Source organism: Perca fluviatilis, chromosome 14 (assembly GCF_010015445.1).
Source record: "Perca fluviatilis chromosome 14, GENO_Pfluv_1.0, whole genome shotgun sequence".
Classification (NCBI taxonomy): domain Eukaryota; kingdom Metazoa; phylum Chordata; class Actinopteri; order Perciformes; family Percidae; genus Perca; species Perca fluviatilis.
Genome location: NC_053125.1, coordinates 20,485,323 through 20,500,600, shown reverse-complemented (window position 1 = coordinate 20,500,600; position 15,278 = coordinate 20,485,323). Strand labels below are relative to the sequence as shown.

Genomic DNA, 15,278 nt, shown 5'->3' with positions numbered 1-15,278 from the left:
AAAATCAAATGCTTAGGCTACAATGAAAATAAAATGAGGTCATATTTCAGTTAACCCCTATTGAAATATCTAAACCTCTATTCAGTTTGTACAACCGTTCTTACATTTCTTCTTAGGTATCAAACGTATATAAATCCCTCTCATGTACCAAAAGCACATTTATATTAATAGGCAACCTTTATACAAACAATGCATTTCTTATTCAAGTTGTATGGAACCTTAGTAACATTAACACTATCCTAAATATAATTGCATAAACTGCATGTAAACATCTCTCAAATTGTATAATTTTCCCATAATTTAAGCTACAGTGTTGTAATCTAGAGGCATTAAGACTTGCGTGCTTATTTATCTCTCCCTGTAACTGTAGAAAGAATGCACTAAAAATTAGCCTCTTTAAGTTAGCTACTTCACCATAAACTCCAGTTGTATGAGAGAGCCATGAGAGACTCCATCTGTATGTATGCCATATTTCTGTGTATATTAATACCACTTTACTTGAGGTCAAAAAATATATTTGTTACACTGTCATAATGTGGTAATGACAGCAAGTCTTATCTATGACATCTTAATGACAAACACAAATGTTACCACTTTACTTGAGGTCAAAGAATGTTTTCGTTACACTGTCATAATGTGGTAATGACAGCAAGTCTTATCCATGATATCTTAATGACAAATACAATTGGTACCACTTTACTTGAGGTCAAAATATGTATTAGTTACACTGTCATAATGTTGTCATGACAACAAGTCTTATCCATTATATCTTAATGACAAATACAATTGGTACCACTTTACTTGAGGTCAAAATATGTATTAGTTACACTGTCATAATGTTGTCATGACAGCAAGTCTTATCCATTATATCTTAATGACAAATACAATTGGTACCACTTTACTTGAGGTCAAAGAATGTATTTGTTACACTGTCATAATGTGGTAATGACAGCAAGTCTTATCTAAGATATATCTTAATGACAAATAAAAATGTTACCACTTTACTTGAGGTCAAAGAATGTATTTGTTACACTGTCATAATGTGGTAATGACAGCAAGTCTTATCTATGATATCTTAATGACAAATACAATTGGTACCACTTTACTTGAGGTCAAATGTGTATTAGTTACACTGTCATAATGTTGTCATGACAGCAAGTCCTATCAATGACATCTTAATTACAAATACAATTGGTACCACTACTTGAGGTCAAAATATTTATTAGTTACGCTGTCATAACAGTGTCATGAGACCCAGTTTTGTGAAATTTCCTGTCAGACATCTATCTGAAAAAGTGCTAGAATTGGTCTCTAATCTTGCACATCTAATTATAATAATCATTAGGTCAAAATGTCACGAATACAAAAAGAGGTGAATTTCTGTTTATGTCAAGTTGTCATGACAAAGACATCCTCTGGTAATGTCATCCTGGTTAATGTCAAGTTGTCATTACAAAGACATCCCAAACTAATTTAATGTCAACTTGTCATGACCAAGACAACTTCTGGTAATGACACTTTGATTAATGTCAAAGTGTCATAATCAAGACAAATTTAATGTCAAGTTGTCATGACCAAGACAACTTCTGGTAATATCACTTTGATTAATGTCAAGTTGTCATAATCAAGACAAGCCCAACAATGTCAACTTGTCATGACAAAAACCGAATGACACTTAATGACAGAAGTCATAAACGTTTATGACTTGTTTATAAGTCATAAAGTCAGGTTTAAGGACACATTCATGACAGTGTCATATCATAGTTATGACAGTGTCATATCATGGTTATGTCGGTACTGTCAAGTAAAGTGTTACCTCATTTTCTTTTGAACAATAAGCCCAGCATGTCCTGCAATGAATGAAGACAAAGATGGATTGCAATCATATTTGTCAGATCTGGCAAACAGAGATGCATATATGCAGCTAAGTGTAAATAAAGGTTTATTGAATCTTTTTTAATTGTTTCTGGATATGGGACACTTGAAATGATTTGTAGCTCTTTTACGAAACAGGTCTGAAGAGTACGTGTGGCTTTCAGTTACATCAATAAGTACAACATCAAACAGGTTTTATTCTTTTATTATTACCAAAACGTGAAAAATAAACTGAAAAATGTAAAAAAGAAAAAGAAAAAAAGGATTATATTTAAGTAACTTTATATATCCTGTTGTTTTATTTGACTGTATGTCTGTTCTATGTGTGCGTAGCGTAAAGGAGCTACACCTTTAATTTCATTGTGCAACCTTGTGTTGTAAAATTACAAATAAATATTGTAATACCAGTGAACTGGTAAATTAAGAGAGACATATAAGCAGAAGTCATTTCATATCAGGAACACCAGAAACCACATGATACACAAATGGTTGAACATTTAACATGATACAGAGGTAAAGAAGGAAGTGAAAAGAATTTTTACATGTTTTTACATGTTGACCTTATATGAAGTATAGAAAAATACCAGTGGTTAAATGTAACTGAGTACATTGCCTCAAGTACTATACTTAAGCACACATTTGAGACACTTATAATTTGAGTATTTTCTTTTCCTACACTTCATCCACTACATTGCAGAGGAAAATATTCTATTTTTAATCCACTACAATTATTTGACAACTTAAATTACTTCACAAATTGATTTTTTTCCCCCCAATTAGTTTATTCATTGATTAGTTGAATGACCGGAAATTACTTGGCAACTCGTTTGTCATTTTTCATGCAAAAACATTATGGTTCCAGCTTCCAAATGTCACAAAGGGCTTTATTTTCATTTGAATAGCCTAATTTTAATTTATATTGTTTACAAACCAAACAACCGAATAATTGAGAAAATAATCAGCATATGAATCGTCAAAATAATCATAAGTTGCAGTCTTGTACAAAAAAGTAAAAAAAAAAAATGAAAATAAAATAAATCACCCCCCACCTCAACCAAATACAGGAACAAAATCGGGTAAACAACCTTTAAACCCCTTGAATACAGTAACTAGGCTAAACCCTTTGGTTGTGTCATGAAACATCATGTGCACCTGAACTCAAACATTTCTTATCGAAGAGGTGCATTCTAACTTTCAGTGCACCGGTAACACGTGCACTTTAAGTAACTACTACTGCTTCCTCACAGGAGAGATAATCAGAGGATGAGAGTTCTTCTCATTTTGTTTAAGATGTGGACTGAAATATGGGGAAATCTCACCGCTGAACGAACACTCGGTAAAGGAGTAGATGTGAGATCGAGCCGTCACATCGTAAAAGGACACGAGACCTTCATCATAATCCACAAACACCCCCACCTTCTGAGGCTTCTCCGTCAGTGAGAGGCTGGTGGGCGGTTCTGTCAGGGCTGCGTACTTTTTATCTTCATAATGTACCGTAACCCAGTAACCGTTATCTGGCTTCAGCGAGAGTTTCCCCGTGCGGTTTGCATCACGTCTTGCCAAACCCAGATCCCACCCTGTTTTGTTGCTGACCTCCACCTCCCAGTACGACTTCCCAGAGTTCAACCTGTTGAGCCCCAGGATGCTGCCGAACGTGTCAAACCTCTGTGGAGTATCAGGAACTATCTGGTTCTTTCCTCCATCTCTCACCGTTTTCAAATCAGGGGAAAGAACGAGGCACCGGTGTGCAGAGGCTGGATCCAGCTTTACATCCACTGCAGTGGAGGAAAAAAATAATTGGAAATAGAATGATGATGCACTTCATTTGGGTGAAACTGTAATACTACACATACTGTATGTTGAGGCCTAAGAATTTTTGTTTCAATTATTCAACTACAGCAGTCTTTAGATTCAACTGAGCCTCGACTAGTGTAGAAAATGTCCATCATTCTTCTGTGATAGAAGTTTTTAGTGGGGTAGTGAAGGTGAAATATTGATAATTTGGTATTGGAAGGTATTAGCCTGGGTAAACCCTGACGAACTTCCGGCAAATGTGGTGTCAGCCAGGCTAGGAAGGTATATTTCTTTAAGCAATTTTTATAACACAATCAAAACATACACACAATATTTATATTCTATATGTAGAAACGTATCATTTTGTGAAAGCATATCACAGCTTTGTGATAAGTTGCTCCCAAGAAAAACCACAGAATCAGTCGTTTCCGGAAAAATGCCCTAAAGAAACATGTTTATTGGTTTGGTAAAGAAATTGTCCGACTTGTTGCCCGTTTACAACTATGTGTCAATGTGGTCCAAAACATAATGACGTGCTCATTGGGATTAAACTTGAAATGCACTCAAATGTTGGTGCTCTTGAAGAAAAATAATTAAAATTCTTCAAACGTGCAAAAGAGGAAAAACTTCAGGCACATGCGCGTAAAGGAGCGAGAGTATTTGTATTAAAAACATTTTTAAATCCCTTTAAAGGGTTACGTTGCTTGTTCATGACAATTTTAAAAGGCAAGTTTTAACATGTGGGTCTTCTTCAGGGTGGCAAATGAAGAGACAACACCTGAGCCTGACTGCTTTATGCATGCACTCAGGGGGTGTCGCCTAATTGGGTAATTAGGACAACAGGTGGAAGATAATGAGAGTCATTCCAGGAGTACTTCCCAAATATTTCACAAACCAAACAACTAAAACTCTGTGGAAGTTAAATTAGGGTAAACATGATCATTTACTCAAATAAAAACATAAGCTGCTATACAGTAAGACTTGTATTGAAATAAATGTTTCACAATAAAGGAAATAGATTTCTTGATTTAGGTTTGCATTACGTTTGAAAATCCGACCAGTCTCTCTCTGGAGGAGTTGTTGTGTCAAAAATCTGTTTTTTTATTGAATTATGGGGACATATAATGTGATATAGATAGGAGACGTCAATGTGTCTGCCTGGTAGGAGTCACAGACTTTGTCTCTCCTAGTGCTGCCTTCCTCACTGCTACACATAGGTTACGTTCACACTGCAAGTGTTAATGCCTAATTCAGATTTTTTGCTCAGATCCGATTTTTTATTTGGCTGTTCACATTACCTTTTAAAATGTGGCCTATATCAGATTCCAGTGTGAACTGTTGTGCGGTTTCGAACTGACCCGCATGCGCAATAGAAACGGAAAAATTACATCAAACGCAGCACGCTGTTGCACTAAAGTTAGGGAGGTTATGGAGGAAGTAAGCATTTTCACTTTTATTTCAAAATGTTTGTGTAATGGCAGCCATAACATTAATGAGCAGGTGCTGAGGAGGAGAAGAATGAAGAGAAAGAGAGCCAACTTGGCTATTTTGGCCTTTTGTGGGGTTATGGCTGCAAATTCACTACAGAGGTCTGTGTGACCGGACGACCGATTTGCACATCAGTAATTATAATTTATTTCGACAGAGTGTGCTCATATCCCTAATATAGCAGTTGGTTTGACCATTTCAAAACCCTCATTTCTTTGTAGACAATCATTACTGTTACGTGCATATACATTTAGCTTTTTATTGCATATTTGTGTTCAGAGATTCTGTCCTTAAAGGAACACGCCGACTTATTGGGAATTTAGCTTATTCACCATAACCCCCAGAGTTAGACAAGTCGATACATACCCTTCTCATCTCTGTGCATGCTGTTAGGCTGTCTGATGGCTCCAGCGGCATCAGGCCAGCACAGAACAGGCAGGTGAATGGTTCCAGTAATCCTATTGCTCCAAATAATGGAGAATAATGTTCCTATTTACATGTTGTGATTTGTAGAGTCACAGCGTGTACAAAAAACAATGTAACATGAGACACAGCCATCTTCTAACCGTAAACAAACCGGGAACTATATTCTTAGGCGGAGGAATATAGTACTTTGGCGGAGTGATATGCTCAGCAATCTTGTCTGAGAATATAGTTTGTTTACGGTTAGAAGATGGCTGTGTCTCATGTTACGTTGTTTTGTGTACACGCTGTGACTCTACAAATCAGAACATGTAAATAGGAACATGTTGGCGTTATTTTGTCACTTTTGTCACAATTTGGAGCAGTAGGATTACTGGAACCATTCACCAGCAGGATCTGTGCTAGGCTAAGCTAATGCTGGAGCCGTCAGACAGCGTTACAGCACGCACGGAGATGAGAAGGGTATGTATGGACTTGTCTAACTCTGGGGGTTACGGTGAATAAGCTAAAGTCCCAATAAGTCGGCGTGTTCCTTTAAGGCATCTCTATGTGCATCAAGACGATGTACCTGCAAAGGTGGCGTTACAGAAATTTGTCAGATTCTATGTCCTTCAGAAATCATGAAATGTTGTTTCAAAGACATTGGAGGTACTTAAAGGTGCCTGCTGAGCTTCTTTAGCCACATACATCTCCTCTGTGTGCTGAAAGATAACTTTGTGCTAATATTTATTTTATGGTTGGGGCTCATCAATAAGACATGAGGGAGAAATTTATTCCTAAATTGGGGTCACTTTTAAAAAAAAAGTCCATTTGGAATGAATAATTAATGTATTTGTTTGTGTGCTGTACTGTGTTACATACAGATAGATTCACATGTTTGAGTCTTATGTAATCAACCACTACAGTTGATTTGTCAGGCTTTTTTTATAATCCATTGATATCATGTTATTTATTGGCTCTATCTTTGAGTCAATGGGAGGACTATCGGCCTCTATCTCAAAGTCTGTTGTATCACATATTTGCCTTCATCTTTGTAACTGCCCGGTATATTTCATTTTTAATGGGGAGGATGAAAGGAATGGTAGTGTTGTGCACACTTCTTTCAGATTTTCAGAAAGTAATGCAACAGTGTATCCTAAATAAAGAAATGGATTTCAGACCTTTTTTTGTGGATTTATTGAAATGCTAGTTTAATCAGCATATAATCATGTTTAGCCTTATTTAACTTTTTTCTTGGAGTTTTTTAGTTTAATTCGTGAGATCTTTGGGAAGTACTCCCTGCATGACTCTCATTATCTCCCACCTGTTGTCCCAATTACCCAATTAGGACACACCACTGAAGAAAACCTGTCACAGTTGAAACCAGCTGATATTCTTTATTATCACGAGCGAGCCATGTAACCTACAAAGGCTTTTATATATATATATATATATATCATTTTTTATTTTTACAGTTTAAAAGAAAGCTGTTTTCTTTTAAACCGTAACCACTATTGTTCCCTAACCAAAATGTCTTCCTGTTTAATAAGTCAACATTTTAATGTTTTGAGTCACACACCTGCAAATGTGGGAATCCTCTTGAGTTCTGTGGAAAGAGAAATTGTATTCAAACAATTGACTATGAATTAAATACAGACATGAATTAACTTAAACTTTAATATACAAACCTTGATAAACTTAAGGCGTACTCACCAACAGACGAGAGTTTTTCCAGTTTCCGGTGAATTTCTTCCATCATGTTTGATGTTGTAGTTCTTAGCGACCCGAAGCAGAATGAAGTGTCAACAGTCACATTTTTCCAATCTCGATATTTATTCAGGTCTGGAGAAACCTGTGTGAGAAATGTCCTTCAATCAGTACAAAATCATTTTAATGAATCAGAAATACAAAACGGGTGGAAAAATACTTGAGCAGAGAGTGAATATTGGTTTAGCTTCCCCCTATCTGGATATTGTCCTCAGATACTGACATTTAGCAGAATAAAAGCATGATGACTTGCTCAGATTTAAAAAAAGGCCAAAAGCTTGGATTTCCCACCTGCAAGTCTGGCTTTTTGTCCAACTCATCAATGGTCTTTTTGAGTTTGTCAATTTCATTTTGCAGCTTCTGGACTAGATCTTGTGCCTCTCTCTTCACTCTCTTTCTCCTTAAAATAGCATACAGTACATCAGGCATCAGTTAGATTTATTCACCTAACTGTGGTGTTCATATCGTATATTACTGGTTAATATTCTGAGCCACACATGACTGACCTCTTCTCCAGAGGTTGAAGCGCTTTCTGCCGTGTGTCCTCCACGACTCTCATCACCTCTGAAAACACGTTGTTGATCTCCAGCCATTCAGCATCCAAGCTGCCCTGAAAAGAGTAGCGGATAGTCAGGATGTTAAAGAAACATTAATCAAAACTCAAAAAGTAAATAATCTGCTGCTGCTCACCTTGCAGGTTTTTACACATGATGTGACTTCAGCCATCTTTTGTTCTCTTGTCTGAATTTCCAGCTGTAAATCAGCCCTCATCCTGTCTTGCCTCGCCTTGAATGAAGAGAAAAAGTACTTATTGGTATGCACACATTGTAGTGACCACTTGCATGTACACACACAAGTACAGTAACAGCATTAACGCTCTCTCTCTGACCCAGGCGTACGCACAGAAACGGATGGCATATGGATGAAACACGTGAAACTGAGACCATTGTGTAAAATAAATCAAAATATTGCCTCTCATTGATGATGTGAAGAATTCACAAAGGCATTCTTACAATTAATATCCTACACAAACACCTGTTTAATCAATCTGCGGTGAAAAACAGACACAAAAAACAAGATACTATCGTAAATTAAAATGAAGATATATTTGCAAAAAAAAAAACTCATGTTCTGTAGCCTAATTATATTGGCATGTTATGGAATTTATTCTCGTAGATAATACGATAAACAGGACAAATAGGCCTAATGTTTACGCAGATGTTGTTTTCGATACCTCCGTCTGGTGGAGCACGTCGTTTTAATGTGGTCATCATATACAGTATAATAGTGTTTTATACAGTGTTTATTTTTATGTCTTCAAATCGTTTTATTTTTGTTTTAAATGTTTGTTTTTATTGTAGGTCTAAAACATGTTTTAACCATTGTGAAAGGCGCAATAGAAATAAAGTTTTACTAATTACGTGTTCCTTGCGCAGAAGATGAATTCCGACACCTTTAGCTTTTTAGATACAATCAAATGGATGGGTATAAAATGGCATGCCATCACCATGCCTAATGATGCCCAATGCCTGGTTTTGCACTGTTGGAAGATGTAGCAAATGGAGACAGACAGCAAGAAGACTTGCTGACAAACGAGGACGAGTGGCCTAAGAGCCGGTTTCGACTTTCTTGAGCTGTCCTGTTGGATCTCTGTGCTGTTGTGAGCCCAGCTTTACAGAGAGCAGCGCTCAGAGAAACCACGCCATGCCCGTCCCACTTTAAGAGGGGTCAGCTCCGGTGTCCCGTGGCTAAAACACTTTTTCAATGTAGTGCTAGGCGCTTTTTCTGCATCAACTTTAATATTGGATCATTTATTTTTAAATTTGTGGCATCAACTGCAACATGTTGCCACTCTACAGCTTTTTTGCCATTAGTAATACGCACACTGTGCCCTCCAAACATCTTATCCTCTTTTCATCCTCTCCAAAAAGAACTACAACTTCACATTGAGTGAAATTCCTTTTCTTTGTTTTCCTCTCTGCGCATGTCGGTATGAATAAATATTAATCAGGGGCGTTTCACTGACTATTTATAAGCAAAAATGGGTGTGACATGAAGCTGCCAAAGCTGTGCCACATTTACAAAATTTTTTTAAAGCGTCACGCTTTTATCCAAAACAACTTCCAATTAAGTGCTTTTAACCTTAAAGGTGCAAACTCCAGACAACAAGTAGTAAGTGCAAGTACATTAGCTTTAAATAAGCAAAACTACAAAGAAAAAAAAAAAAAAAAAAAATATATATATATATATATATATATATATATATATATATATATATATATATATATATATATATATATATATATAATTTTTTTTTATCCGAGGTGAAGTCGGAAGAGATGTGTTTTTAGCCTTCGTCGGAAGATGCGTAGGTTTTTGGCCGTCCAGCTGTCAGCAAACTGTCGGGATTTCGTTGAGTGATTAGTTCTACCTCGCTTTGAGGGGGCAGCAAGCAGATTGGCTGATGCAGAGTTGAGTGGAGCAAATTGTGATTTATAAAGGGAAACCGTAGGATGTGCGTGCACAAGATTTTATAAATCAGAATATTTATTTTTGTACTCATGTCCTACGTTTCATCCGTACGCCACTTCTCACTGAAAACAACATATGTCAACCTGCTGGTGGACTAAAGAAAACAAATCAGGAATCAGGCACTAGGATACAACATCGGGTAACCATGAATTTCTGTACACATTTTTCTGCCAATCTATTTAATAGATGTTGAGCCATTTCACCAAACGAGGGAAACATTTAATCTCATGGTGATGCTAAATAAAAAGTCAGAGGATCACCCAAATCAGTAAGATTTGTCTTCTGGGGACCATGCACTCTAAAAACAGATATATGCATATGAATGCAGAATCTGTAGGCAACGGGGCAGGATTTTGGTATCTAAAGTGTTCTGGTTTTCTGTTTTTAGTCCATTTATGGTCCAAGCAGTATTGACCAATCACATTTGAGCGGAATGCAATCACAGAACTCATCGGCTATCGCCTGACGATAATTTAGGTTCTATTAGTTAAACATTTATTTATTTATTTGTGCAACAGTGTGGTCGTGGAAGTCGTCTCTCAACTCCATTTGTGTGTTTGAAGTTGCTAATCAGACTATAAACAATGACCGGCGCACGGAAGAGAGGGTCTTAGCCCTGATATACGTTATATGTTGCCCACAGAGCAAAATCATCCTCAGACTGATAGTCTATGGGTTCCGCCATTGGCGGTACCATAAATATCTCGACCAAATTTCATGGAGATTCATGAGTGGTGTGGACCAACAGACTGACATTGCATCCCTTCAGCCACACCGCTAGTTTTGGCTAATAACAATACACTCTGTTAGTAGAAGTTCAGTACCTTTTGCAGTTTTTGAGCCTCCCTCTCTATCTCCCTCTCCTTCTCTCTCTCCTTCTCCTTTTCTGTGTCATTTGGTGGGACTGCTGTTTCCTGAACTGTGGTTGTTGGAAGACCCCAGACCAGTTGCCCCACCTGAAGGATGAAAGCACTCAATGCAAGCTGGACCAAATGATAATAATAATAAAAAAAAACCTTCTCAGTCTGCAATGGATCTATTAAGGAAACTATATTTGAAAATGGTGCATGGTTACAATACACAATTCTATAAAATTATAATCCAACAGCTAAAAACTAGTTCTATGCAAATGGATCTGTACAAAAGAAGCGATTCACAGGATGAAACTGGATGTGCTCTCCAGCGCGACATGGAAATAAGTCGAGAATCTGCTGTACCTGCTGCGCGCTGGTGGAGAAATCAAGCGCTCGACGAGCGTTGGTGGTGGTTTGATGTGTTGTGCTGAAGTGCTGTGGAGTTTCAAACACTGCAGAGAAAGAAGTCGGTGAGCGTCAAACAAAGTTACTTTGAAATGTCTCTATACGTTGTTCCAGTTCTGAATGAATTACAGTGATGGAGCATACGTGATTTGTTGGTCTGCTTCGCTGTGACTTCTGCGGCTGTGGGATTTGCTTGGGTGCTGAGGATCTTAGACACCGGCATCAGCAAAGGCTGTCAGAGAAAAGTGGAAGATGAGATTTTATGGGTCTTACTCAACAACACATTGTTAACTTTTCCTGATCACTCAATATTTCCATTGCACATCAACCTGTTTTTACATAAATCTCTTACCTGTACCTGTGCACCACTGGCGAAATCAAGCGCTCGATGAGTTTGGTCTGAGTATGTGACCGTTTGCAGAGATTGCTGTTCATTTTCCATCACTGTAGGGAAAGAGGACGGGGTAACTGTTAAACACAGTTGCATTGTGTAACTCCCAGTGATGAATAAACTATGATTAAAATGCATACTTGATTTGAGCATCTTTAGTGCAGTTTCTGTGTCTGCAGACATCTTTGGGGTGGTGAGGTTTGAAAACGTAACCTTCCGAGAGAGGCGGGAAACAAGATTGTATACTGTTACATTCATTTATTCCTTCAACATTCCATGCCACTCTCATCTGTGTTTATCAACCTTGCTGTCTTGAATTCAATTATCCTGTAACTCTATTATCCATACAGATTTTTTGTTTTTATATAACAGATAACTTATAAACAAGCTTTGTCCTCAATTGATAATCCAATTTTTTGCTTGCATATACCTCCTTCTTGACTGGAGTAATCCAGTTAAATGGTCCACTGTCCTTTGGAGGAGATCCTTCCCAGTGATTTCCCCAGCGGTACTGTTCGCTCTCTTGGATCCTCATTCCCTTCGGCGTGCATCCCATCGTCCCCTGGTGAGTTCTCAGTCCATGGTAAGACGTCATTTTGGACCAACCACAGTGGCAAACCTGGAGGCTCATGTCTGATGAAAAGTCTGTTTAAGACAGTATTGAAGAATCAATTTCCACATTACTACATAAAGCCTACCAAATATCTCTTTCGGAGAAAAAACATATTTCCTTAAATAAAAATAAGAAAACTCTTCCTTTTTCAAGGTAAATGCTGTATTTAAAGCTGCAAAAACACAGCCATGTTATATTCAGTATTTAGGAGAAAATGGGGAAACCCAATGTGTGGTTCATTGTACTGTGAAGTTAAATGGAGTTAAAGGTCCCATGACATGGTGCTCTTTGGATGCTTTTATATAGACCTTAGTGGTCTCCTAATACCGTATTTGAAGCCTTTTTCCCGAAATTCAGCCTTGGTGCAGAATTACAGCTGCTAGAGCCAGTCCCACAATGAGCTTTCCTTAGTATGTGCCATTTCTATGTCTGGAGCTACTGAGGAAGAGAGGGGGGGGGGGAGGGCAAGGTGGAGGGTGGGGGTTTGGCCTTGACCAACTGCCACTTTGCTCGTTTGAAAGCCATGATGTCTCTCTCTCTCATGGGTGGGCCAAATTCTCTGGGTGGGTAAAGCAGAGAAAGGGGAGGTAATCTTGCTCCTTATGACCTCATAAGGAGAAGATTCCAGATCGGCCCATCTGAGCTTTCATTTTGTCAAAGGCAGAGCAGGATACACAGGGCTCGGTTTACACTTATCGCCATTTCTAGCCACTGGGGGACCATGGGCATGCTGGGGGAACACATATTAATGTTAAAAACCTCATAAAGTGAAATTTTCATGCCATGGGACCTTTAACACTGATAGGGCGAGAGTGAAAGTAATGACTACATTTCCTTTCAGGGTTTCTTGAATCCAGTGGCTGTCCAACAAAAAAGATTGTCATTGCAGAGCAGAAATTTCTTTTAATTGTTTTTTGTTGGCCCACTCTTTTACGGATTCTTTTGCGACTCGTATTTCCTACATTTGCCCATTTGAAGCAGGTAAATTAGAGACACTGGTGATGAAGATAGTAGGTAACTAAGGGCCATAGATGAATTCAAAGAAGAATCACTTGTGTCCCACTCACCAGACTTGTAAGAAGAGGTGACGATATTCATCAAAGGATCTTCTACTTTGATTGGAGGTTCCATGAAGGTCAATGTAGGAATGTAACTGTTAAATCTGAATTGGTCACTTTCAGGGATACTCATTCCCCTCGGCGTGCATCCCATCTTCCCCTGGTGGGTTCTCAGGCCATGGTAGGTCGTAGATTTGGACCAGCCACAGCAGTTGCAAACCTGGAGGCTCATGTCTGATGCGTTGAGTACCTGTAGAAGTTAAATGTACATTTTTATCCGTCAAAGATGGGTTTCTTTTTCACGCATTCTTCGATTATGTAACAGATTTCTTTTTGCCACAATAGTATTTGTTTTTTGTGGCAGAAATATTTTTTTACCAGTGTCCATCAGAGACTCTTTTGGTGCATCATGTCAGCAGATAACCGTTTGTCTTTAGAAAGAAAGTAAGTACACATATTTGGGTGTGAACATACTCTGTTTTGACATCTGTCTCAAAGAATAATTCCCACGGAGGTACATTTTGATAAGAAATAAAACCCAATTTGAAACATTTAATGCTTAAGTGATAAATCACCCGTACCTTTTTTGTTACATCTACTGTCGAATGTCTGTCTAAGTCAATTCATTTCTTTCATATCAGTGGTTATTTATTTGTCTGTGGTGTTTGCAACCTGGATGTGTAGGACTGAGATTAGACAGTGTTTAGACGTCCTCTAGTGGTACTCTAGAGTACTGTGCAGTATGTACAATACTCTAGAGTATCACTTTATCACACACAGCCAGACACAACCAGGAAACAAATAAGGAATAGTATGAATTTTTACTGAAGAAAGTTAGGTGTCAATGTGGATAACCTCTCTAAAAAAAAAACGTTGTCAGTGTCATTAAGAGGCGTTTTTGAAATGGGATTAAATCAAGTTTAACTGATGGGAGAAAATCTTGAAATAAGATGAGATAAGATCAAACTATATTGATCCCAGGAAGGGACATGTTGCACTGCAGAAGCACAAGAAGAAGAACAGATAGGCACAAGATACAGATGAATTGAAAAAACGTACAGAAAAAAAAGATAAACCAAAAGTGGCATAGATATTTGGGATAATTATGTATACAATACAATGTGAAAAAGTTTTTATATACATATTTCCTATATAGGCTACTAATTGTCAACAATTACTAGGCCTATCTGTGTTAGATAAGTTGGCACAAAGTTTGGCAACGCACACATAGCATCGCTTTAAACCAATCAGAAACTGTTTTCGGCATTGATACTAAGTCGACTTTGGACTAGAATCAGCTAATACTAACTCTTGACAGCAGAACACGAGCTTAATATAACTTTCATCATAAGAAACGTTATTGATATCACTCTGACAGCATTAAAGCCCATTAAACAATTAAACTACTTCACACACAATCATTATGTTCCGTGTATTTTGTACACACCCTGAAACCTGTGGTTTACCACAGTCCAGTTTAGTTGCATTTAGCTGCCTGTTTTAACGTGTGAGTCACTATCTGTCATCTTATTTGCACTACTGAGTGTTATACAACCTGGATAACTTTAGACTTTATGGGACACACGTCTGAAATCGCTCTTTTTGACCAACATTTATGTTTGAATAATAAAATAAATGCCCTCTAATAACTTTTATAAAAACGTCTTAAAGTCAAATTCCTTTGAGGCATAAACGGATTTTAATATTAGGCCCATTTCCCTTTTCAACATGGCATTATGTTTTTACCAAACAGGAATACTGAGCATATAGCGTGTTATGATTTTTTTTCATGTTGCATCATAACTCAATTAAACATCGCCAGGTGCTTTAAAGTTAAAAGAAGAAAGCTGTCGAGCAGCAGCTTACCTTGCGCTCTAATCTCGATGCTCCTCTGAGTGATCTGTCTTTCATTTCCCGTCAGTATTTCCATCCGTTCATTCATCCTCAACTTTCAGTTTCGATTCAGCCTAAACAATCCTAAAGCTTTTCCTTTAATCGCCCCACGCGCGACTTTTGCTACACAAAATGTCGTGTTATTAAGCAACACTCATCTATGTGTGTTGAGCTTACATACTGTATGATTTAAAAAAAAAAATCAC

General features: G+C 37.7%; 1 protein-coding gene across 2 annotated transcripts; it reads right to left on the bottom strand.

Annotated features, from left to right (window-relative positions):
- Positions 1-1,690: 1,690 nt before the first annotated feature.
- On the bottom strand, positions 1,691-15,108 carry LOC120572459 (E3 ubiquitin-protein ligase TRIM21-like). 2 transcript variants are annotated; one of them, XM_039821777.1, is made up of 14 exons: positions 15,046-15,108; positions 13,189-13,429; positions 11,939-12,153; positions 11,649-11,721; positions 11,470-11,561; positions 11,262-11,349; positions 11,076-11,164; positions 10,683-10,814; positions 8,017-8,112; positions 7,833-7,936; positions 7,618-7,726; positions 7,273-7,411; positions 7,139-7,165; positions 1,691-3,650 (listed from the first exon to the last, which is right to left on the bottom strand). In XM_039821777.1, the coding sequence occupies exons 1-14, from the start codon at positions 15,088-15,090 to the stop codon at positions 3,106-3,108; spliced, it is 1,995 nt and encodes a 664-aa protein (XP_039677711.1). In that variant the 5' UTR covers positions 15,091-15,108; the 3' UTR covers positions 1,691-3,105. The 2 variants fall into 2 exon arrangements, with proteins under 2 accessions (XP_039677711.1, XP_039677712.1); XM_039821778.1 differs by lacking the exon at positions 15,046-15,108 and adding an exon at positions 13,558-14,003 and having other exon boundaries at positions 1,692-3,650.
- Positions 15,109-15,278: the final 170 nt, after the last annotated feature.